The 24,044-nt window shown below is 40.4% G+C and overlaps 2 protein-coding genes and 3 long non-coding RNA genes across 9 annotated transcripts in view; 1 reads left to right on the top strand and 4 right to left on the bottom strand.

Moving 5' to 3' along the window:
- The window catches only part of LOC117765200, a 29,294-nt gene extending 18,309 nt beyond the window's left edge, over positions 1–10,985 (bottom strand). Inside the window, exon 1 of the long non-coding RNA XR_004614529.1 lies at positions 10,971–10,985. This is a non-coding gene — a long non-coding RNA (uncharacterized LOC117765200). The remainder of the gene's footprint in view (positions 1–10,970) is intronic.
- LOC117765194 lies at positions 22–6,285 on the bottom strand. Its single transcript, XR_004614523.1, has 4 exons — positions 6,250–6,285; positions 5,883–6,065; positions 603–606; positions 22–32 (listed from the first exon to the last, which is right to left on the bottom strand). It is a non-coding gene; the product is annotated as an uncharacterized LOC117765194 (long non-coding RNA).
- LOC117765184 lies at positions 1,971–5,681 on the bottom strand. The gene is made up of 3 exons (XR_004614511.1): positions 5,670–5,681; positions 5,259–5,363; positions 1,971–2,405 (listed from the first exon to the last, which is right to left on the bottom strand). It is a non-coding gene; the product is annotated as an uncharacterized LOC117765184 (long non-coding RNA).
- Positions 8,605–18,911, top strand: LOC117765180 (tumor necrosis factor receptor superfamily member 14-like). The gene is made up of 8 exons (XM_034591525.1): positions 8,605–8,694; positions 9,926–10,060; positions 11,581–11,674; positions 11,867–11,992; positions 12,418–12,573; positions 14,210–14,297; positions 14,405–14,560; positions 18,409–18,911. Exons 2-8 carry the CDS (start codon positions 10,019–10,021, stop codon positions 18,419–18,421), a joined length of 675 nt encoding a protein of 224 aa, XP_034447416.1. The 5' UTR covers positions 8,605–8,694; positions 9,926–10,018; the 3' UTR covers positions 18,422–18,911.
- Positions 18,912–20,558: 1,647 nt separating this feature from the next.
- On the bottom strand, positions 20,559–23,765 carry LOC117765165. Of its 5 annotated transcripts, none has more exons than XM_034591505.1 (5): positions 23,410–23,765; positions 23,266–23,371; positions 23,142–23,168; positions 21,212–21,406; positions 20,559–21,137 (listed from the first exon to the last, which is right to left on the bottom strand). In XM_034591505.1, exons 2-5 carry the CDS (start codon positions 23,324–23,326, stop codon positions 20,710–20,712), a joined length of 711 nt encoding a protein of 236 aa, XP_034447396.1. In that variant the 5' UTR covers positions 23,327–23,371; positions 23,410–23,765; the 3' UTR covers positions 20,559–20,709. The 5 variants fall into 5 exon arrangements, with proteins under 5 accessions (XP_034447396.1, XP_034447397.1, XP_034447395.1 ...); XM_034591506.1 differs by having other exon boundaries at positions 23,266–23,340; positions 23,472–23,765; XM_034591504.1 differs by having other exon boundaries at positions 23,142–23,340; positions 23,472–23,765.
- Between the last annotated feature and the right edge of the window lie 279 nt (positions 23,766–24,044).

The raw sequence follows: 24,044 nt of genomic DNA, 5'->3' as shown, positions 1-24,044 counted from the left end.
CTACAGAACGTCAACGTCGCCATCTCTTGAAGCTTTGCAGTTACCATGGCCAGGACGGTCATCTGATAGCCCACTGTCCGGCCTTGCCAAAAGGGCGGGCTCATCAGCCACAGGAGGAGCGCTGGTGAGCCATTCCTCAGTTGTTTCGTCTCCTCCTCGCCTGCAACTCAAAGGTACTGTCTCATGGTCTCAGGTCTCTCTACCTCTTTTAGTCCTTGTTGACTCCGGTGCGGATGACAATTTCATTGACTCTGACTACATTTCTCAGTCAAATCTTCCCTCTGAGCCCCTTCCTGAACCCAAGAATGTGTTTGCCCTCGATGGGAGGCTTCTTGCCCGTGTCACTCACCGTACAGTTCCAGTGTCTCTACAACTTTCTGGTAACCATCACAAAACAATATCACTTTACATCATCCCATCTCCTGTATCTCCGCGAGTGCTAGTTCTCCCTTGGCTTAAACTCCACAATCCACACATAGACTGGCTTCCGGTTAAATCTAGAATGGAATTTAAAATTCTCCTCCTCACCTTCAAGGCCCTTAATAATATGGCACCATTATACCTCAAAGAGCTGATAGTACCTTATCAACCCACTAGAGCACTGCGCTCCCAGAATTCAGGCTTACTTGTCATCCCTAAAGTCTCTAAAAGTAGAGTAGGAGCCAGAGCTTTCAGCTATCAAGCTCCTCTCCTGTGGAATCATCTCCCACTTTCAGTTCGGGAGGCAGACACCATCTGTACGTTTAAGAGTAGGATTAAAACCTTCCTTTACGATAAAGCTTATAGTTAGAGCCGGTCCAGGCTTGTCTTAGACCTGCTCTTAGTTATGCTGCTATAGGTCTAGAAGGTCGGGGGACACATGACACTCGGAGCTTCTCTTTCCAGCTTCTCCTTCCTCTTCTCAATCGTTATCACATCAGAGAAATTCATATCTCGTCAATACATGTTACTGACTTGACTTCTTCCCCGGAGTCCCTTTGCCTTATCGTCCGCAGATCCAGGGCCGCGGCTGTGGCCACATCATGGATTAGGATCTGTGGATCACGTATCAGAGATCGTAATGGTGGATCCAGTATGACAGATTCTGTATCGTGCTGGCTGATCGTGATAATAATGGCGGATCCTTTATCGTGTTGGCATCTGATAATGGGGGTGGACCACGATCGAGGTGGCAGCTGATGATGGATCCTAATGGCGGCAGTGGACAATGACTGTGGACTATAGTGGCATCCGATCTTGATGGTGGATCATGATCTTGCTGGTTGCTGACCATAGACTATGATTGCAGCAGAACTGCTCGATACATAGTATTTCTCCTCAGATACTTGACCATTACTGACAATAATCCATCAATTCATTGACCTTCAGTTATGCTTAAAAATGTTTACCCTTATCAATGCTGCTAAAACCTTTATCTTGATGATGTTCTACTTGACATCTATTGCACTTCTGTCCGTCCTGGGAGAGGGATCCCTCACATGTGGCTCTCTCTGAGGTTTCTACGTTCTTTTTACCCTGTTAAAAGGTTTTTTTTGTAGCTTTTCCAAACTCTTGTTGAGGGTTAAGGGCAGAGGATGTCACACCTTGTTAAAGCCCTATGAGACAAATTGTGATTTGTGAATATGGGCTATACAAATACAATTTGATTGATTGATTGAGGGAAGGCAGGGGCAATTGGACACAGGTGAAACACATGAGGACTGGTGCAGACAATCACAGACTGGAAGTAAACTAGACACTAGACACACAAACCCAGACAACAAAATAAAACAGGAAGTGAAGAGAAAAAACACACTATGAACAGAGACTACAAAATAAAACAGGAAACAGAACACGGACACCGAAACAACTCAGACAAACATAAACACAAGGAAGTCAAGAAACACAAGGTAATGAAAAAACAGAAAACAATCTTAATAAAGAAGAGGACAAAATAAACACTCAGAATACCAAAACCCTTACATTGCGTGCATCAGCACAGACTGGCCTTCTTTTCAGTTCCTTCACATTATGGCAAACATCTAGATAGACATATAGAAAACAACTGTTGCCTTCAGGGTGGTTTCGTCCTTGAGTTGAACATCCACAGTAACTGGGCAATCCTCGAAAAACAACAGTGGCCACTGCACTTGAAAATTGCTGCCTGGGTCTTAGACAACAGGGTTTTCACAGAGTGTCTTTTGAAGCCAAAGCTGCAGTACGGATGAATTGTCCTGAGTCCTTTGGCAATTACGTTTGTCCACTGCAGTCCTTGGAAAAGACTGCCCTTCTGACTTTCCCTTAACCCTTGCCATTCATTTCTGTCAATAAAAAAGACACAGGGCTGCTGTGGCAAACCACATCGGAAAAAATGTCTCCTCTGTCTCGCTGCTGTCTGTGGAGTAACCTGGTTCCTTGTCACTAACCTGTTAAATGGGGAAAAAAATATTATAGCAAGCATCAGTGATCGAATTCTAGGTGTTTTTGCTCAAAAGAACAAAGTAGGTCTGGCTGCCAGGCATGAGCATGATCAACAAGTGGGTTACAGACCAAAGCAAAGTCACCTCATCTAGTTGGATTCAGTTTGAGACTGAACCCCCGCAAGGCAGCTGGACCAGACGCTGTCTCCCCCTCCACACTCAGGTAATGTGCGGACCAGCTGTCTCCAGTGTTCACAGACATCTTCAACACCTCACTGGCTGAATGCGTGGTACCTGCCTGCCTCAAAACATCCACCATCATCCCGTTCCCAAAAAGCAGAGGATCACAGACCTTAATGACTACAGACCAGTCGCCCTGACCTCTGTAGTAATGAAGACCTTTGAGCGCCTCGTGCTGACCCACCTCAAGGCCATAACCAACCACCTCCTCGACCCACTGCAGTTTGCCTACAGAGCCAACAGGTCTGTAGACGACGCAGTCAACATGGGACTCCACTTCATCCTCCAGCACCTTGACTCCCCCGGCACCTACGCCAGGATCCTGTTTGTGGACTTCAGCTCCGCATTCAACACTATTGCCCCAGCTCTTCTCCGAGACAAGTTGACACAGCTGAGCGTGCCTGAGCCCACCTGCAGGTGGATCACTGACTTCCTGACAGACAGGAAGCAGCGCGTGAGGCTGGGCAAGCTTGTCTCTGAGCCCCGGACCATCAGCACTGGAGCCCCACAAGGTTGTGTGCTCTCCCCTCTACTCTTCTCCCTCTACACCAACAACTGCATCTCCAGCCACCCCTCTGTCAAACTCCTGAAGTTTGCAGACGACACAACCCTAATTGGATTAATCTCCAATGGGGACGAGGCCGCCTACAGAGAGGAAGTGGACAGCCTGGCTTCCTGGTGCAGCCAGAACTTCCTGGAGCTGAACGCTTCGAAAACTGTAGAGATGATAGCAGACTTCAGGAGGAGCCCAGCCCAAACCGCCCCCCTCACCATGTGCGACTCCCCAGTTAAAACAGTGGAGTCTTTCAGATTCCTGGGGACTATAATTGCACAGGACCTGAGGTGGGCTGAGAACATCACCACCATCATCAAGAAGGCCCAGCAGAGGATGTTCTTCCTGCGGCAACTGAAGAAATTCAACATGCCGCAGAAAGTGATGGTCGAGTTCTACACGGCCATCATTGAGTCCATCCTCACCTCATCAATTACCGTCTGGTTCGCTGCCTCCACTACCAAGGACAAGGGCAGACTGCAGCGGATCATTCGGTCAGCTGAGAAGGTCATCGGCTGTGACCTGCCGGCTCTCCTACACCTGTTCCACTCCAGGACCAGTAAGAGAGCAGGCAAGATCATTGCTGATCCTTCCCATCCCGGTCACCACCTATTCCAGAGACTTCCATCTGGAAAAAGGTTCCGGGCCATCAAGCCCAAAACCTTGCGCCACCTGAACAGTTTTTTCCCCATAGCAGTGGGGCTCACAAACAAGCCCCCTGCATCACACTGACTCTGCCCCCCCCCCCCGCGCACATAACTTATAACTTATATATTATTGGCACTATCCCGGAACCAATCACTGCACCTTAGCACCGCACGTGCCCATAACATAACCTATTGTTTTTTTCTGTATATATTGTTGTTTTATGTCCGATTGTTGTTTTTATGTCCAAAGGCACCAACCACACCAAGGCAATTTCCTGTATGTGTAAATATACTTGGCAATAAAAAGAATTCTGATTCTGATTCTGATTCTGATTTAAAGAAGGAATGATACCAATTGGAAACTTTTTTGATTGTCACAAAGCCTTCAGCATTTCAATATTTGCACTCAAAGTTACAACCTGTGTACCACGTTCATTGGATGTGAAGAAAACTGAGGATAGTTCAAGTCACTTTAATCATGATTGCTAAAAGATATCTTGAGTTGAGCGAAATATGTCTGAACCATTCACTTTCACTGATCAATATGACAATATTGACCAATCATGAAAATATTGATTGGCACAAGTGATTGTGCAATTACCTGATTCAGACTCACGATATGTACTGAGATTAATGATTAGATGGGATAAATTAGATAAATGGTCAGCCAACTTCCTGCTATGCCCTGCCCCAAAGTGATGTTTCTTTGAGGACCATTGTTTTCGACCACTGATTATATATAATGGTAATGTGTATCACAGTGTAGTGTGTATGAGGTCAAAATTGAAAAAAGTCCATTAACCTTACTGTTTTTGATAGAGTTGAAAAATGGGGGTAAATGTATCACAGTAGACTTTAATGATCCAAGGATCTTTTTTGTAGATCACATAGAGATGAACTTGTGTTTGAAAATTCAAGTCAATTGGACTTATTTGTGAATGGCTTGGTTTTTTTTAATTTGAATTTCTAGGCCTTGATTACAGCGCTATTTGCAGTCATATTTCCTAGAAAGCATATGGACACTATTTGCAGTTGCTTGGCTGATTTTCATGTTTTTATGGTGGTGTGGATTGGCTCTTGTGACGACTCTGGCAGGTGTGAGAAAACTCTGACTGCGCATAATTACCTGTGATGCACTGTACATGTGAGTCTGCTCTGCTTCAGTGGTGCCTGAACATGGGTCACTACGAGAAGAGTGGGTGCACAGTGTGCAACTTTGGAGGCTGGATGTAGACTACCCATCCAATCAGTATTTAGACACGGTAATAGTATTCTCTGTGCTTTCTTCCATTGGCTGAACATTTTACTATTGAATCCATTAATTGTATGGGCAAGACACCCGTGTGCTGGGGCTCATTCCCGGACTGCCACTATGTAAGGTTAACATTGCACGTTATTTACAAAAATAGATGAAATTACCTTTGTACAGGTGGACTGCAGCGAATGTCTGTCATCACTCTCCTGTGTCACCAATGATGCAACATCAGTGGGAATGTCATCATCTAAGTCTTTCTCCACCACATCCTGGAAAGACAGATGGGGTGGGATCATTAATTAAAAGACCACAAGGAAGTGCATAGACGAAACACATTAGAAAGTTGAATGAAAAATTACAGTTTCATCATCTTACAGTTCTTATCTCTCAATCAATTTAAGTGCATATCAATCATACACCAATTACGTAATAGACCTGCCAACATGATTCAGTTTGCGTGTTACAAAGTTCTCTGTAAAACATCACTGGATAGACCTATTGTTTAAAAAGCAGCACCAAACACAACAGTAATAACTGTGCCTTTTTTACTTTCGATGAAATGTAACAATACGTACCAAAGAGGATGTGCGCTATAGAATGTAATACATAATAATTCTATAAAAAATGACACATATAACACATCACAGTTATTGTTAACATGTATTAGGTACTTCATTACAAAAAGTTGTTAATCAAAATTTCTATCAATAAATTAAAAAAGTGTTGCATTCACTTGGGCCAAAAAAATTATCTTTTTTAAATAGAAGTAAAAATGAAAGAAGAATTACCTTCTGGTGATCAAGTACTGCCGTACGGAGCTTCACGCGATTAACAAGTGTATTGGAAACCTCCAATACCTTGTAGACATTTTTCCAAAAACCAGCTGGACTGTGCACACTGTAGTCCTTTATATTTGCACCGGGTTCAGAAAATGTATCGATAGTTGATACTATTTCTTCCAGGCGTCGTGCCTTTGAAATTAAATAAGGCAATAAAGCATTTGCATGACCTAATGTTTTGAAGCAGTAAAGGATGTTGTGTCAGTGAAATATAAACTATTTACAAACATAATGACTGGTAATGCTATAGTATTTTTAAAAGTAAGATCAAAAGTAAATACTTTTTATATTGTGTGAATGTATTGTGCTTTAACACTTTCCTTTCCAAAGGTGGTAAAAGTGCAGAATCTGAAAACAAAATAAATAAGTAAACATTAAATATTTCAAAAAACAGGAGAAAAAAAAACATGATGCAGTGAGCATGTTTAGGACTGTAGCTCATGTGTAATTTGATATATTATTCTAAGAGATATATTACACACACAAATCAAAGAAACAAAATCATATAAGTATGACAAACAGGAATGAACCTGAATCTCCAGAAAAAACATCCTCCACATTTATTTACATGTACCAAAATAACTACAAGGTTAAAAATCTTAGACAGCATGTCAAATCTACCAGACAATAATCACCAGTCCAGCTAAGCAGATGTGGTTATATTCTTCACTAGACCTACCATTTCACTCACAATCACAAGACAAGAAATAGGGTGAATCATCCTAAAGCTATGTATGAATCTAGACTCTGGAAGCGTCATCCGAATCCACAGGTAGCATTTGGAAAACGAATCGGCTACTTGTTTTATTTTCAATTCATTAGACGTTACTTTTGCTCCGCACCTGAGGAGCAAGAGCTACCATGTACAACGTCAGTATATCACCTAATGGCGTCCACCATTACCCAATGGTGATAGGTAGTGGACGCTGTTAAATGTATGGCTAGAAACTGAAACTTCGAAGTGAAATAGCGACATTGTTTTCCAATGTCGACTCTGCTCTCCCTTCACATAAACTTTTTCTGTGACAGAAAAAAGTTTGCTGAAACATTACAAAATCACGCTAACTGTATATCAGTGCAAGCCCAGGAGAAATGTCACGATCCTGAGCACGCAGTACCATCTCCAAGGAAAGCAATAGAAAGCCAGTGACAGTGACATACTACAATAAAACAAAGGTCAGGGTTGACGTGCTTGACCAAATGGCTCGCCATTACTCCGTGGGAGGTTATTATTATTATTTAATTCAAAGGTGCTTTATTGGCATGAAAGTTTTCAAAAAGCATCAAAATTAATTAATCTATCATCTCTCTCCCTCAAGGTGGCACACGTAGACGGCCCGTTGTAGTATTTTATAACATGCTGGATTTTGCTGCCATCAATTCATACTTACATCAATACTGCTGTATCTGAGCTGCATGCGTGACAACGTCCCTATAGGTACTTCATGCTTCAGCTGGCCCAAGAGCTGCGCGCAGAGTGGATGGCACCACTCGTGTCATTGCCCCTCGCTGGTACAGAGGAGTGGAGGAGAATGACCTGCATGGTGAAGGCACAATGCAAACAAAACACCACCCAAATATGCTAATATCTTCTTTTAATAGGCCTTCAAAGCGAAAAAAGTCTGTTTGCCGATTTTCGTTTTTTCGCTTCAAAAGCACTGAACAACACAACAAGGATAAGCACAAATTACAAAGCAGACATTAACTATCAGCTGGGCATGTGAGTGGGCACTCACAACCTCTCAAGGAATCTTTTTAATCAGCTTCCAAATATGACTACATTATTAATACATTGGGCCACTTTCACAGATTTGCCCTTGAATTTTCTCATTTATTCTGCAGTAAAAATACACAAAAATTAATCTCAGCATAGTCTGAGACTGTACGAACAGGAATCCACTGGAAATGACTCATAACCTCTCAAGGAATATTTTTAATCAGCTTCCAAATATGGTTACATTATGAATACATTGGTCCATTTTCACAGACTTGCCCTTTTAATTTTCTCAGTTATTCTGCAGTGAAAATTCATGAAATCTTATATGACCATAGTCAGAGACTGTACGAACAGGAATCCACTGGAAATGACAAAAATTCAAGGGGAGGCTGGCTTCACACATGACGGCTCACTTTACTGCAGTCATGACAGAGAGAGAGAGAGAGAGAGAGAGAGACTACCACTGGTGTAACTAAATAATCTCCCCCCGCTCCCCGTGTCCTATAGGCATCGCCGTTCTGTCAAGCTGTGATCTTTTATCAATCATGACATAAATAAATGAAGGAAATAAATATAATAAGATATTAATTCTAGCTTCTATTTAGAATCCACGTATTTTAGTACAACAAACAGGAGACCATGGATGTGTGATGTGATTTTGGTGAGAATACAGAATTAGAGTGAAGTCATCGAATAGTTTTGTAACATCTCTTTTCGTTGTTGCACTTTGCAGACGGTCCCTGCGCACTCGTCTTACGGCTGTATACTGAGACCACATTATTTCTGTGTCCAGCTCGGAGGACAGCTCGTATTGATTAAAGTAAGCGTGTAGCCTGTTGTCCACCTTACTGGGAAAGAGGCGCGGTGTGTGATTTAAGAAGGTTTCGCTCGTGACTTATTGATCCTGGAAATTCGAATCTGTGAATATGTTTCCTACTTCCCGAAGTCTTACTGATCCTGGAAGTAACACCTTCCCTTTGCTGTGAAATGAAAACTAACTGCCTATAGACGGAACCTGCAGAAGGTCTTATCTTATTAACGACGGTAAGCAGACTGTATTTCTATATAACCTCTGAATGTTGTATAATAAAGAGCAGGAGTGAACCAGTAGATTGTTAAGATGTCGCTGATAAATCGGCACCATATGTTTGCTGGAACTGAAACAGTGCAACAGATAGTGTGTTGTCTTCTATGACGTGTCCCTTAAACATCTCATTACATTACATTTCATTTAATTGACGCTTTTAATCCAAAGCGACTTCCAATAAGTGCTTTCAACCTTGAGGGTTCAAACCCTGAACGTCTCATGTTTCTGTGGTGAAAAACTGTTTTATTAAAGACAAGAGAGCTGCAGGTTTCAACAGCCACCTGAGAATTAGAGATCAGCTATCTGTTTACTGTGTACTGGTGTTATCTTGGAAGTTTCAATGTCAGAGAACTACTGTGAACATGGTCTGTGTTTGAGTTGTGTTCAACTCTCACTTTCAGATATAGATGAAGAAGGGTGGAGTCTGAGTATACGTGAACACACCCCCACCTCTGAACACGTCAGAAGTTTGGTGAAAACTCTTGGTAAAATCACTCGTCCACTTCCTGCACTCATCATGTGATCAGTTATCATGTCAGAAAAACAACATCTGCTCACATATCAAACCAACCCTGCTGTTGGTTTCACTGGGAGCTGTGTCCTAACGTGTGAATTGCAGTGAAACTTCCTGGGGATGGAAGTCAGGACTCTGTTGTATGTGGCTGAAAGGTTGTGTCTTAACCCTCCTCCTCTCTTCTTTCTAGTTTGACGTAGATGACTTCCTTCACTCCTCTTTCAAAACATCTGTCTTTCCTGGCCAAAATGTGGACTTTGTTGTCTTCAAATGAACGTCCATTGACCTTTAGATGTAGGCAGACTGCTGAGTCCTGACCTGAGTCACCAGCTCTCCTGTGCTGTGCCATGCGTTAATGAAGAGGTTGTTTAGTTTCCCCAATGTACAGGTCTGAGCATTCCTCACTACATTCAACTGCATGTACCACGTTGGGTGTTTTGTCTTTGGGGTGGACCAGCAGACAGTTAGAACTGAAGAAGGCTCTTGGATGACACGTGAAACGTCTTCAAGAAACTCAACCAAGTCCAGTTTACCTATTTTTTAGCACTTGGATATTAATGTTACCACTCACCGAAAATTAAAGAAAGACAGACTTTATTAGATTAGCAGCAGTAATGTTGCCAGGTCCCTGCTGTTCTGTGCAGTTTGTACAGCTGAGTCCTCTTTGTTTCCAGATGTCTCCCTCTTTTTGGATTTAAAAATCATCTCCAGCCGGATCTCAGTGATGGTGACTTCAGCTCAAGGAAACTGCCAACCTGCCGTTCAACATGAATTTGAGAAGTAAACATTTGGAGGCTGCATCTTTGTTGGTAAAGTTGCGTCACACTGCTCCTCGTCACCTACAGTTCTGCTCCTCTTTCCTCTCTCTGTCACTTATCAGCCGTTTTGTAGACATGTCCTGCGGAGGATCTCCGGAGAATTGGGGGCCTGAATTTCTCTGCAGTTTTCCTTTCACACATGCACAACACAGCAGGAGATTCTCCGCTCAGACAAGTTCACAACAATCACAGATTCTCTGAGGGAGTCAAGTAAGGGGGGGTGCAGCAGGCAGAGGCAGGATGTGACGTATTAATCCCTCTGCGGAGATCACATGATTTTGTTTACAGCACATTCGCACTGCTGTCGGCTCTTATCACAAAGAAAACTTTTGACATCTTTGTCGGTGACAGCACTTTTTCTTTTTATTCATTTTTCCATCTGCTTAATTGATCAGCGTCAGCAGAATTCTGACAGCTGCACTTTCAGTCACATTTCCTAGCAGTTGTAAATCAAAGAAACAATAAATACAAAAACCTTAATGAGTGGGCTGCCCCGAAGAAGCCTGACTATGGGCAGCACTAGTGTAGCTCCACCTTAACAGATGCAGACTACTCAGCTTTTCATTTTAGGATGAGTATTTGGGCTGGATACTGTTCTCCTACAATAATCTCACTCCAGAAAAAAATCTAACTAGTGTTGAGTCTGGAAAGTTCATTGGAATGGTTTCTAATAAAATAACATAAAATACAACATAAAATGAACCCATACACATCCATCTTTCATTTAATGAACTTACAAAGATCTTAAAACTAACTAAAATGTCAAAAATATATTTTTGGCAAATGGAAAGAAATAACATTTGGACGTGTTAGTGTCCAGTCGTCTCCGCAGGCTTGGGAAATTTTTCCAGCGGGTTTAAAACATTGAGATGGGGCTGTTTCGAGTGTGGAGATCTGGGACACATGTTTTTTGTGTCCGGACAAGCAGCAGCCTGATGCTGTGAATGAGACTGAGTGCGGTGGCTGGTTGACAGCCTGACACAAGGACTCAGCGGCTCAGAGCCCGTTAAAGAAGCTACATGCATCTGAGGATGCAGAGAACTCCTGCAGCTCTGAGTGTCCAGTTGCTGCACATTCACAGATAAAAGAACATGTTGAGAAAGCAGCTTCTTCAGATGCAGAGATCACACTGTGAACACCTATGAGGGTCAGAGTCTGTCAATCAGTCAGGTTTCTTGTGAAAGAGAGCTGATTAAATCTCTAATTAGAGATTGTCTTTGATTGTGTTAAAAAAAAATCTTTTGCATTAATCTTTTTTTATGGTTTTGCATTTGGTGGATGATGTGAAAAAGGGTTGTTTCCAGTAATGTACAATAAACAGATTTTGAAAACCTCCTCTCCTCTCGTCTCCTCTCCTCTCCTCTCGTCTCCTCTCCTCTCCTCTCCTCTCCTCTCCTCTCCTCTCCCCTCCCCTCCCCTCCTCTCCTCTCCTCTCCTCTCTCAGTTATTGACTGTGTCAACATGTCAACCAAGGTTAACTAAGATGAAAACATTTGCCCTATCCTTCACAGATATGTTTGGTCAAAGTCTTCTGTGTGAATACGCTGACTTGTCATCCAACTGAGTATCAGACAGGGAATGAATGCTGTCCTCTTTGTCCATCTGGTAAGATCCTGAATGAGAAGAATAGGCTGGAATGTTTTTTTTAATGTTTTAGCTTCTTCTGTTGTAAGTAATAAAAATGAAAGTGCAGCGCATGTTACAATGTTACGTTATAACCTGCACTTTACCCTCAAGATGATTTGTCTTTGTTCAACAGAAACATTTCATGAGTTTAAATAGTTTTCTTTTCAACAGGAAATCGTGTTAAAACACACTGCACAGAGTTCAGGAGCACTTCCTGTTTGCCCTGTGTGAATGACACCTTCATGAATCTTCCCACTGGACTTAAACAGTGTTTACCCTGCACGACCTGTGGTCCAGGTAGATTTCTGTGCTGACATTTACTGTAGGTTTTTACTATCCGTAGTTACTTGAAGGGGGTCAGTAGGAACCCTCAAAGTATGAAAACAGTCACTTCAGATTTTTTTCACTCAGTCTATTCTAAGAAATGTGTTATTGAAACGTTGCGTTTCGTACTTCCTCTCCGTATGATGTCATCATGGAATCTGACTCTTCTCTCAGCCCCACCCAGCCGGTACCAGTCCAGCCTCCGGTCATCATCTTAGGGGTACCAATACCTCAAATTAAATCCCAGAAAGGTGTAAAATATGGAGGCTTACTGCAAGTCTTACAGTGTGTGGGCTGAGATGGAGCTGAGCTGTTCTGATGATGTTTTTTACAGTGTCACTGTGTTAGTCTGTTTAGAATAGTTTCCTGCATATTACTGATCCTCTATGTGTCGACAGATTCTGGTCTGAAGACAAACATTTCGTGCACAGCAACAACGGATTCAGTTTGTGAACCTCTGGAAGGATTCTACTGTATAGACCCCATACAGAACCACTGTGCAGATGCACAGACACACAAACGATGTCAACCAGGGCAGTACATCAAACACAGAGGTGCGTTTTCTAATGCTGACTTAAAGATTTAAGTTTTCAAAACTGTAAAAAGCTATGAAGAACTCAGAGCAGGTTATTTGAGCCATCCAGGCAATTGTGAATCATTTGGATGATATGCAAATTGTTATTATTTTGCAAGTTGTTCATCTAATTGGCTTCACACACGGCATCTGTATTATGAATTGTCAAATGGGGGGTCAAAGTCACTGCCAGTTCATTTTGATGATTTAATGGTTTTAATTTCACCACATTGGACTGAAAAAGATATTCTGATTATCTGATCTCCGTCATGGAAACAAAAGTCATAGAATCACTCAGCAATTTGAGTTCAACGTAAAAAGAACGCAACTTTTGCTGGTGCAATGGGTTATACCGAGTGGAATAACAGATTTATTTTGAAAAGTTGGGAACTTGGATCTGAATATTCGTAGAAATAGTGACAAATCATATATATAAACCACACACGTGAACAGTATCAAAGTAAATTCAGTTACATTTTATGAAAAACATTGACTACTTCACTGTAGAAGTCAATGTCATCCTACCTGATAAACCAGGTAGGATGAACACAAAGTTTTCTAACTTCACTCTGCACCATAGACTGTTATAAAAAAGCTCTGTACACAATGTCCAGCACACAAACAATACAAAGTGACAGTATATTGTAGAACTGTTTGAGGAGGACTCACTAATGACAAGGAATAATTCTGAAGTTGCACACAATTTGGACTGCATACAGACGTCCACATATGGGTCTGTGCATGTATTTGCATGTATTGCATTGTCATTTACAGGGACCACAGCTGACCCCAGTGAACTGGCGGATGAGCAAACTCTGAATGTGTCTTTAGTCATGTGTAGGGCTGTCCAACAGAGGCAAAGATGTAATGACACCTCTCTATCTAGAAAACTCTTACATTGTTTCAGTCAGAGAGTGGTGGACATGTCTCATCATGGGTTAGATTCACAGATGTCTGTGTCCATTTAGGAAAAGTTCATCAAAACAGCCGTAAAGACTTTGGCTGTGGACAGTGGACAAAAGTAGATGGACAGACAAATCTTCCATCTATCAAGATGATTTGTTTGAGTTGGAGAAAACAAATCAAAATCCCATCTTCCTGTGCAACTGTGATGATAATAGTAATAACTTTCTCTCAAAAAAGAGAGTTAGCTGAGTGGCAGCCTGACAAAATTAACAACAATTGGACAATTTTGAAAAACAGTTTAATATATATATATAGTATTATTTCAATTTTTCATTTGTTTCATATGTTTATTCTTACTACATTTTGCTGCTTTCCCTACACTGCTGCCTCGACTATGAATTTCCTCCATGGAGGATTATTTAAGGTACATCTTATTTGAGCATGCAAAAAAATATGAAAACAAATAATGAATATAGTCCTAAAAAACAGTGCAGTGATCCAGGTGTGATGAGATAAAAGAATGTAAAATAGTTTCTGTATCTTTGAAATGTAACATAGAAGAACAGAATTCTGTCAATGTTCCTTAGTTTATAGAATCCTGTTTGTAAGTTTAGGTCTATAGCTTCAGGTCTGATGTCAAATACCACTTTGCTATATAATCCTAATATGATGTGTACACTAGTAACTGTGTATATTTTGTGTTTGTACAGGAACAGCCCAAACAGACTCTCAATGCTCTGACTGCAGGGTTGGAACATTTTCTGACGGGACGCGTACGTCTTGTCAACCACACACACAGTAAGTAAAGAGTCTCACCAGACATGGACGTGCCTGGTTTCTTACACTTGCAGTGAATCTGTGGTGCCTCTACATGGTCCTGTGAAAATGTCCCCCTGTCGTTCCAGATGTGAATCACTAAACCTTCAGCTGATGCAACCAGGAACAGCTTCAACTGACACTGAATGTGGAAATGACAGTTTAAATAACACAGCAGTTGCAATCATCGTTGCAGTGGTTTTTTTTGGTGTTTTGATTGCATTAGTCGCCTTGTGTTTCTGGAAGTGCAAATGATATCGTTCAGGTAAGATGTGTGTGTGGTCGAAGAAAATGTTCTCATGGATGATAAGACCTCCATCAAGTCATGATGTCGTTGATTAAGAGCTTTTTCATTTGTTTTGTTTCTGTTACAGGACAAAGAATAAAATAATTAATTTCCACAAGGGTAAGTTTGTTACTCTCTTTTTCACAGTGTATGTTCTGACTCTGTGTATATGTTCTCTGCTTGATGACAATACTTGTTTGCCAAAGGTAATTTGATTATTTAATTTAATATTTCACTAAAAGGAAAACGCAACTGGAGGAGAATCTGTGACGATGATGTGATGAAAAGCAGAAGGTGAGACAGCAGCGTGTTCTACATTTAAATATTCATTAGTTGAGGACTGTCTAGAGCCGCTTTCAGACATGACCTAAGGAGGATGTCTACAGAATTGGGTCCAGACTCTCGCCAGCAGGAGATTCTATAAAACAACTGCTTTGTTACAAAGGGCACACAGCTCATCGTCTCACAGATGTCACTGCACCCAAACTACAGTCGGCTGCACGTGCCTCAACACTCAGACTTCATGATCCTCTCTGGAGAGACAGCTCACAGCTGAAACTGGACTTAATCATTTATAAGTGCTGGCAGAGCGGCATGATGGGACAAATGGCCACCCTCAGCATATGAACTGAGAGTATTCTCTTCATCTTTTCTTCTGTGTAATTTTCTTCACAACAGACACTTGTATTTTGGAAGGACAAGGATTATATAGTATATAATTGTGTTTCACTGTGTGTTATCGGCACAGTAGTGCAGTGTTGGCGCCTCACGTCAAGGTGGTTCCTGCTTCGAATGGCTCCGGCTCTCCCCACAACTCTTAAAAGAAAAGCAGTATAGATGATGGATGCATGTTTGTGAGTTGTGATATGAAATTTCATCAGAATCTAATGATCCGTTTTGATGATTCAAAACACTGTTCACAAACAAACTTTCAGTGTTTATGAAGCTTTACATATCTTCACGCTCAGTTAAGTGGAAGCAATCTTTGAAAATACATAAGGAATAGCTGGCGTTATATTTTTATCTTTATAAATGTGTGAGTAAAGATTCTGTGTTTCACCTGTAAAAGGTTATGTGTTTGAAACATAGATGTCTCTTTTTAAACAGTACAGTGTAAAACTGGGGACATTCAGTGCAAATGGATAAAAACAGTATGCATGCACACAGAAGAAGATCTGATGTAGTACCAGAGTCTGGTTCGTAGTATTATCTGTTACTAAGCAACCAACTACATAGTATTCATTCTGCTTCCTGTTTATACTGGCCCAGTGTGCGTAACTGGTCACATGATCATTGTTTTCAGGGACTCTTTTAATCTCAAAATGTTTTTGTACCATTTTGCTGCAGTTTCTGGGATGAAATATTTAAATGTTAGTTCACCTGACACCTTCAGATATAGGCGACTTAACTGTAGTTAAAGTTTTAAAGTAAAGAACTTGTTTCACTGATTATCATATTATTTTATTAAACTCTATCACAGATCATTAATACTGAAGCAGCCGTGTAAGCTACAGTAATATACATTATAAACAGTTGTATATGCAGCGATGTTAGATATATTGTGAGAGCTTCTTTCTCTTTGGATCATTAAAGCATCCTCTTCCGTTAAAGACCATGAGTCGGTTGGCACCATAAATATCAGGAATAAATCGAAAATAAGATTAAGTTTGTTATTACTATGTAGTTCAAATACATGAACACAATTTTACACTTCAAAGTTTAATACACTTTTATTAATACAATTTAAATTGTTATTATGACCAATCTTGTTGTTATGAACATTCCTCCTACCGAGAGGGATGAAATGCTGCCACAACCAGGAAGCAGCAACAACCCGGGCTGAGCGATGAAGCCTATGCTGAAGTGCAAAAAGCTGCAGTTCACTGAGTGGTCACTTTAGTCTGGCTCCAAAAACGAGGCAATTCCCACTGACTCCCATGTTAAAAAGTCCCAGTCACTGAACGTGACCCGAGTCTGTGGAGAAGTTTTCAGTCACATATCGGATGAATAATACGATTTGTTTTTGGCCTGACAGAAAGGTCGAAGACATCTGTGCTCCAGTTTCTGATGGTCAATAAAGTACCAGTATTTTATTTATGTATTAGCAATGATTAGCAGGCATTGGTGTCCCTGTACCTGGCTTGTTAGCTCAGCTCTTCTAATTAGTCAGCTAATGAATTAGCCTCCAGGCAAGATATCAGCAGTAATGACGATGCTAACTGGAGTGTAGGATTGTTCACTACTGTTATTAACCGACACAACACCGACATGTGATAATACTATTAAACTGAAGTGTGTGTGTGTGTGTGTGTGTGTGTGTGTGTGTGTGTGTGTGTGTGTGTTTGGAGAATAAGCTCCACCACGTTAGATATCTAATATTATGTCATGTGGTTTAGGTCGCCAAACTAGTAGTGCAATGGTAATGTAACCACGCCCTCTCTCTGTCCGCTGCCTGGAGGCGCCTCTCCGTATAGCACAGGACTCTGCGTTGTGTTTCTTATGGTGGTGGGGTGTCATGCGGGGAGAAGGAAGCACCGGACACGGGTTCTAAATTGCGGCTGAGACCTGTTTAGCCATTTATTGCTCCAACACCTTGCAGGACAGCAAAAGTAAATTCTTTTTAGAACATAAAACATATTTCAGTGCAACAGAACATATATATAAAAAAATACAACATATGTTGCCCAAAATAAAGGTTACTGTGCATTTAAATTAACTGCAGGGACCTCAACAAATTATTGACTGTCACAGTACAATGGTACCAACTGTACAGACCACTGCTACTATTGCAGTGGTCTGTAATCACACACAATATTTAAGGGCTAAACACGAGTGCTCACTATTAAAAACAACACTGCAGTGTGGCCTAACATCTTTCTAAACACAATATACCACCAGGTTAACATGGGTGGTTTTAGTTTAGATATATTATAATATTGAGAGCTGTCATGAACACCGCTTACCTTGCAGGACAGCAAAAGTAAACTGAGAAAAGCTGCTTTGTAAATGGCCAAAGTCTCAGAGCTAAACAGTGCAAATGGCTGGATTTTCTAGAGGGTAAACAGCGCAACAGCGCTGCCCTGTGGCGCATAAAGGCTACTACCTTAAAGTAACATTGATGCTACGCTTGACTGTGTACGTTAATGTGAGTGACTTCAGCATTAATGTCATATTAGACATATTGTTTCAGAAATACCGTTGCAGCTGCTGCAGTGTGAAACTCGTTGAGCTGGAGTTTGTTATTGCGGCTGTACGGTAAATTAATGTGAATTTAAATAGTTTGATTGATAATATTATTACAACAAAGACATTATCATACTGCAGAAACCGATTTACTGTGATCGACTGAAACGTGGATATTTAATGTCACATCTGCATTTTAAGAGCAGCTGTTTAAAGTAGCATTACATCTCCTAAAGCTCTTTATTCAGAGTATTGGTGTTGATGTGTTTGTTTGTCAAATGAAAATAAATAATAGGAAGTGTAACTTTACGAGAATTGACGGTCACAGAGAAAACCTGAGGCTGATGTCCACCACCTATTTCCTAAACTGAAGTGAAGTGATTATGATCTGATGAACTTTGAAGTAATAAACTTTTACCTCAGGTGCTGCAGAGCTTAAATTGTTATATTATTTTTCGCTATTTGTTAATATTTGCTCTTTTGCAAATTTTCAGTTAATGCTTGTTTATACTTATAACCATATATATTGTTGTTTTATGTCCTATGCACCAACCACACCAAGTCAATTTCCTGTATGTGAAAATATACTTGACCAATAAAAGAATTGTGATTCTAAAAAGCAAGAAGCACATCTTGATAATTTTGTCACTGAAAACTTATAAATTTGTGGTATTTCTTATTTTCAAAACCTTGAATTGTCCTTCTAAATTTGTCATGTTTTCGGGTTGTCAGTTCATCCGTCTGTCCCATTCCAGTGCGATATCTCAAGAATGCCTTGAGGGAATTTCTTCAAATTTGATGCAAATATTCACTAGGACACAAAAAAGGAACTGTTACATTTTTGGTGCCTGGAGGTCAAAGGTCAAGGTCACAGTGAGCTCACGATCCTGTGTATGTGATAAGAGAGTAACGGTTTTGATTTCATTACATGTAGCACAGGGTCAAAGGTCACTCTGACCTCTCAAACACGTTTTGCCTTGTGTATGTAATATCTCAGGAACATTTTGAGATAATTCTTTCAAATTTGACACACAAGTTCACTTGAACTCACTAATTAACTGATTAGATTTCAGTGGCCAAAGGTCAAGGTGGCCTTAGAAACATGTTTTTGGCCTCTTGAATCACCTTGAGGGAATTTTTTCAACTTCTGATGAGTTGTCACTTTCACGCAAATATAAAGTGATATGGGTCTGGAAAAAAAAATTGGAAAATTTGTATTGTTTTCAGGAAAAGTGAGCCCATGTCGGTGATCAAATTTCCTACTTTCTTTTAGAAGATAACACAGCATGTTCAAAAATTAGATCCTGATCATTTCCTCTTTCCCACTGATAATTTCAGGCAGACTGCACGATGTAATTCTACTTATAGTTAGAGGGCAGATCATTCTTCTTGTACTGTAGAAGCTAGTGTATACTGTATATCATTCATAACTTTTGATCAAAACTCTTATCAGACACACATTATTCGGTGTCCTTTTTCTGACTACTTTAAAGTACAGCTGCCCAAAAGAAGAAAACGGAAGCAGATGAAGGCAGTGGAAAGGCACATGAATCGATTCATCACATCGTAAAGGCTGAACCAGAAGCTCTTAAGGATCGGAACTGGAAGAATTTGAAATTATACATTTATAACTGCATTATGGAACACAAAAGGAAATTAACACAAATAGTGGGAAGACTTGTTTTAAATACATTTCTCATAAAATGTCAAGATTTTCCACTTGAGCAGTCTCATGATGACACACGCTTTGCCTTTGATCAAGTGACGAAAATTGATGGCCAAATGGTGTGCCATGACATACTGCAGCATTCCATATTTTTCATTGATCAGGGACAGGCTGTAAAGATTGAGTCGTTATACTCAGGCAGGAGGAGAAATCACCCAGTTGCTGGTGCCTAAAAGTCATCAGGAAATGGTTTTCCAGGCGGCTTATTACAACCCAATAGCTGGTCACATGGGATATGAAAAAACACTAAGCTGGATAATGTCCTGATTTTATTGGCATGGCATCCGCGGGGATGTGCGCTGCTGGTATGCATATGGCCGCGAATGTCAACTGGTGAACCAGCCGGCCATCCCCATTAATAGGGGTGCCATTCGAGCGCATTGGTATGGATCTCATCGGGCAATTTCACTGGAGTATACGAGGATATCGATTTGTGTTAGTCCTGGTGGGTGAGATGTGAGAGTATAGTAGTGTGTGTGAGAGTCTACTGGTGTGTGTGAGGCCAAGAATTAATTATCCCTCGTAGGGCCTCTCAAAGATTCTTGCTGTTCAGTGTTCGTACTCTCACGGTTGAATGCAATTATTGGAAGTCGCTTTGGATAAAAGCGTCATCTAAATCATATGTAATGTAATATAATGTATTGTAATGCTCAGGTTCCCCTTCATTATTAAACACCACTGAGTTGATAAAGTGACAGTAAGACTGTTGTGTACTGAATGTAGAAATCACCTGAAGCAACATTGAACTTCTGTTTGTGAGGCAGAACTCTGAAGAGGAAGTATACATCCCTTTATTTCTCAAGATGTGTGAAACATGCTGAGGTGTGACCAAATGGAACTTTCAAGTCATGACATTTTATTGAAAGTTGTTATTATTTATTCAGCTTTACTCAGACAGAAAAAAGCCAGCATTGACTTTGAAAGGCTCAGATTTTCTGTTTACCTTTGCTATGTAACCCTTACAGTTATTAATAATAATAATAATGATAATCATTTATATAACACTTCTCAAAACAAAGTTAAAAAGTGCTGCACAAATAAAAGACATACAAGTAAAAATAGTTATAAAAAAATAATCACAATAACAGAATAAATAAATGAATCAAAACTCTGAAATTACAATCAACCATTACAATAATAAAAAATAGAATTGGCGTGACAGTAAAAAATATCTGAAAAAGGATTATATCTAGCTCAGTTCAGGCAGTTAGATAGTTTGAAAGTAAATCTGTAATTTTCATGAAACCACATAAACAAAAGCTAATCACCAGGGCGTTTCCTACCAGGACATAAACCAGTGTTGTGGTCCAGAAAGCAAACATATACACAGTTTTGTCACAGTAGGCCACTGAAGCCATGACACGTTGTGCTTGTGAGGCGTTCAGGTGCTGTCTGTTTGTCTTATTGCTGATGTTGTCGAGGAACAAAGTTTGAATCAGCTTCCTTACGGTCTGGTTGTGGTAGACGATCCGGGTGTGGTTCAGGTTTGAAAGGCTCTGGTTCTCCAGCGGGAGGTCGACCTTGTTGTCAGGTGTGGGAGGAGCGTAGACACTGTTGTTGACTCTGTTTGGGTCGGGGTTGTTCTTCTCATAGTTGGGTGGAAACACTGAATAAATCTGGAAACTCCCTGAGGACAGCAGGGGACAGAATGACTAAATGAAGGGATGGATCACAGTCAACGCATTATCAAGTGTCACTTACCATAGAGGAACCAGATGAAGACAAAGAGGAGCAGGCTGATGATGCACACAGTCCAAAGGGTATTGCGCGGCGCTGCTGGACAGAGGAGCTTTGGCAAAGCAAACAGGCCTATCACCAGCAGGGCTGATATCCCACACACCATCACATACACTGGGATACCTGGTGCTGCTGGACACTCAAACATGTACACTGCACCTGTTTACAAAAAGTTTTATTACAAATATGTAAGTAGAGTGGCGTCATTTATTGATTGGATATGGAAATCTAGTCACTTGATTTGACCTTAATTTTAGTTTTGTATGCAAACAATGTATCACAATATTAGAAATGTACAATCACTGAATTCATTGTCATATAATTTTAAGTGTTACCACAACATTGCCATGATGAATTAATCAAATTGTGCTAACATTTTATCATGTCAAGATTTTAATGCATTTCTAGTAAAACAAAATTCTGGCCTTTTTCAGTGGTGATTTTAATAATAATCTCTATGATGTCTTAAGATCAGGTTATAACACTGTTGGAGCCATTTTATTTTAGAACAAGTTTGACTATAGCTGACCAGCTGAGACTTATACTAGCCAGTGACGTCACATACAGCGGAATGAGGTTAATGAAACCAGGTGTGCGACGAGAGACAAAGACGCAGTAGAGAAACAGTTTTTCAACCGCACGCTCCTAAGTTTGTTGATTTTCGTTAATTACCGTTTGTTATTTTGCTACTTTGGACTCAGACATTATTTAATTACTATACGTTAAGCTACCAGTTGACTTGAACTAGACGTCAGGCCACCTCATATACACACATTCACACCACACGCAAGCATTCATCCACCTCGTCTCTGCAACGGGACCCGCAAGCAATTCAACTCACGGTAAGAAGACAATAAACATGTGCGTGTTGGAAGTCTCGTATGGCGTCTGACTGGCTTTAATATGAAAAGGAGGAACGGAAGCCAGAACAAACACCTAACTGGCTGAAACAAACCAATCAGAGGACACTATTCCGCTGCTGCGACAGTAATTTTTAACTTCATCAATACCTTAACACTAAACCTCCAGGTATGTTAAATTATGGAATCAATGTAGAATACTATCAGTTATCATTCCTCAGACTTAATTGTTAATTGCAACAGAAATTACTGAATTCTGCTTTTCTCCAGTGGCTCTTTCCTTCACACCAAACAAATAATAAATACTGAACAGTCAGGGGGCATCATAGTCATTGTTTAACTGTAAGGGAGGCATGTGTTTCCACAGCTGTACATACTAATCTATTCAGCATTAAAGGTCCAGTGTGTAAGATTTAGGTGAAAGGGATCTACAGGCAGAAATTGAATATAAAATAATCCTAGTGATGTTTTAACTAGTGTGTTTTATCTAATTGTTCAAATTGTTGTTTTCTTTACCCTAGAATAGGTCCTTTATATTTAAATACTTTATATTTATATCGGGAGCGGGTCCTCTCTATGGAGGCCACCATGTTTTTTACAGTAGTCTAAACTGGACAAACTAAACATCTTTTGAGTTTTTATGACAACTTTATGACAACCTGCTACCACAGGTTCTCTTTCATGTTTGGAAGGGGAGGGTGAGGGGAGGCATATTTAGCTGCAACATGCAACTTCAGCACTAAATTCTACACACTGAACCTTAAATGGGGTGGAAATTTCAATTCAAGTAAACTTAACTTATTAAAATGTTGTATTATTGCACAGATTTTAAAAATGTATCCAACGTGTATACAGAGTTTTACTGAATATGAGCTGTTGTTGCCCTTTGCCCTATACAAATGTTTAAACATGTTGAGCAGGAAAAAAGATTTTAAAACATTAAAACCTTGCTAACGTTCCCCGCCACAGTTCAAGGTTTCTATAACTATAATGTTCTCAAAATGTTCATCTATGAACAGAAATGGCCCACTTACCTAGAGTGATCTGGGCAACTGGGAAAGCTGTTGAAATAGAAAGGAGGCAAAGAGAAGATTCATATTCCCTACTTAATAACATACTTGGTCTCATTCTTTGCTTATTTTTTTTACGTTTACATACCTGCAATAAAAACACTTGCACAGAGCAAACCACATAAATAGACCCCCAAGTCCTTTGCCATCCTGACTCTGTTATCTGGGGTAAAAGAGAGAGACCCACTTCCTTAGCACAGGCAAACACTGCAAACTGATTAGTTATATAATATACAGACTTGTTTTTTGTGAGCTAAAATCAAGAGGTAAATGTTAGGGGGGAGAGTAGCTTACCGTCGGGCTTGTGCTCAGTCTGTGAAAACACCAGTTTGGGTTGTTAGCCAATATAACATGTCACAACTCTGAAGTGTTTCCCAGAAGACACTGAAGAACTTGATTGCATCACCTCAGGATGGAACATGTAAGAAGGGATTTTTCTCTGATGACTTGATATTACATTAACATTTCAGTGCAACTGTCCACAGTTGCTGCTGCTGTTGTTAGATTTCATACCAGGGGCAGAAATTGGACGGGAGTATCAGCCTTAAAAACTAGATATTCAAAAAGCCTATAGTCACCAATGCTAGAATAGTGAACTAATTTGGAACGGGGGTGTAATATTCAATTATGACAAGGTCATAAAGAGATCGGGTTAGCATGTCTCTGATGTTAGCTTTTCTCTGCAATCCTCAGTCCTTGTGTGTCAACCTGTTTCTCAATCTTTTTATGGTCGACTAAAACGTTTTCAGATATGACCTCCAGAAGATGTCCGGACAATTGGGTCTGGACTTTAGCTTTAATAACTATTTAATACTGTAAATACTGTGATGGAAATCTGGAAATACAAGAGGCTGGAAACACCAAAGT

The sequence above is a fragment of the Hippoglossus hippoglossus genome, chromosome 7, assembly GCF_009819705.1.
Source record: "Hippoglossus hippoglossus isolate fHipHip1 chromosome 7, fHipHip1.pri, whole genome shotgun sequence".
NCBI classification, from domain to species: Eukaryota; Metazoa; Chordata; class Actinopteri; order Pleuronectiformes; family Pleuronectidae; genus Hippoglossus; species Hippoglossus hippoglossus.
Note: the sequence above shows the minus strand (reverse complement) of the source record. Positions and strands in the feature narration are given on the sequence as shown.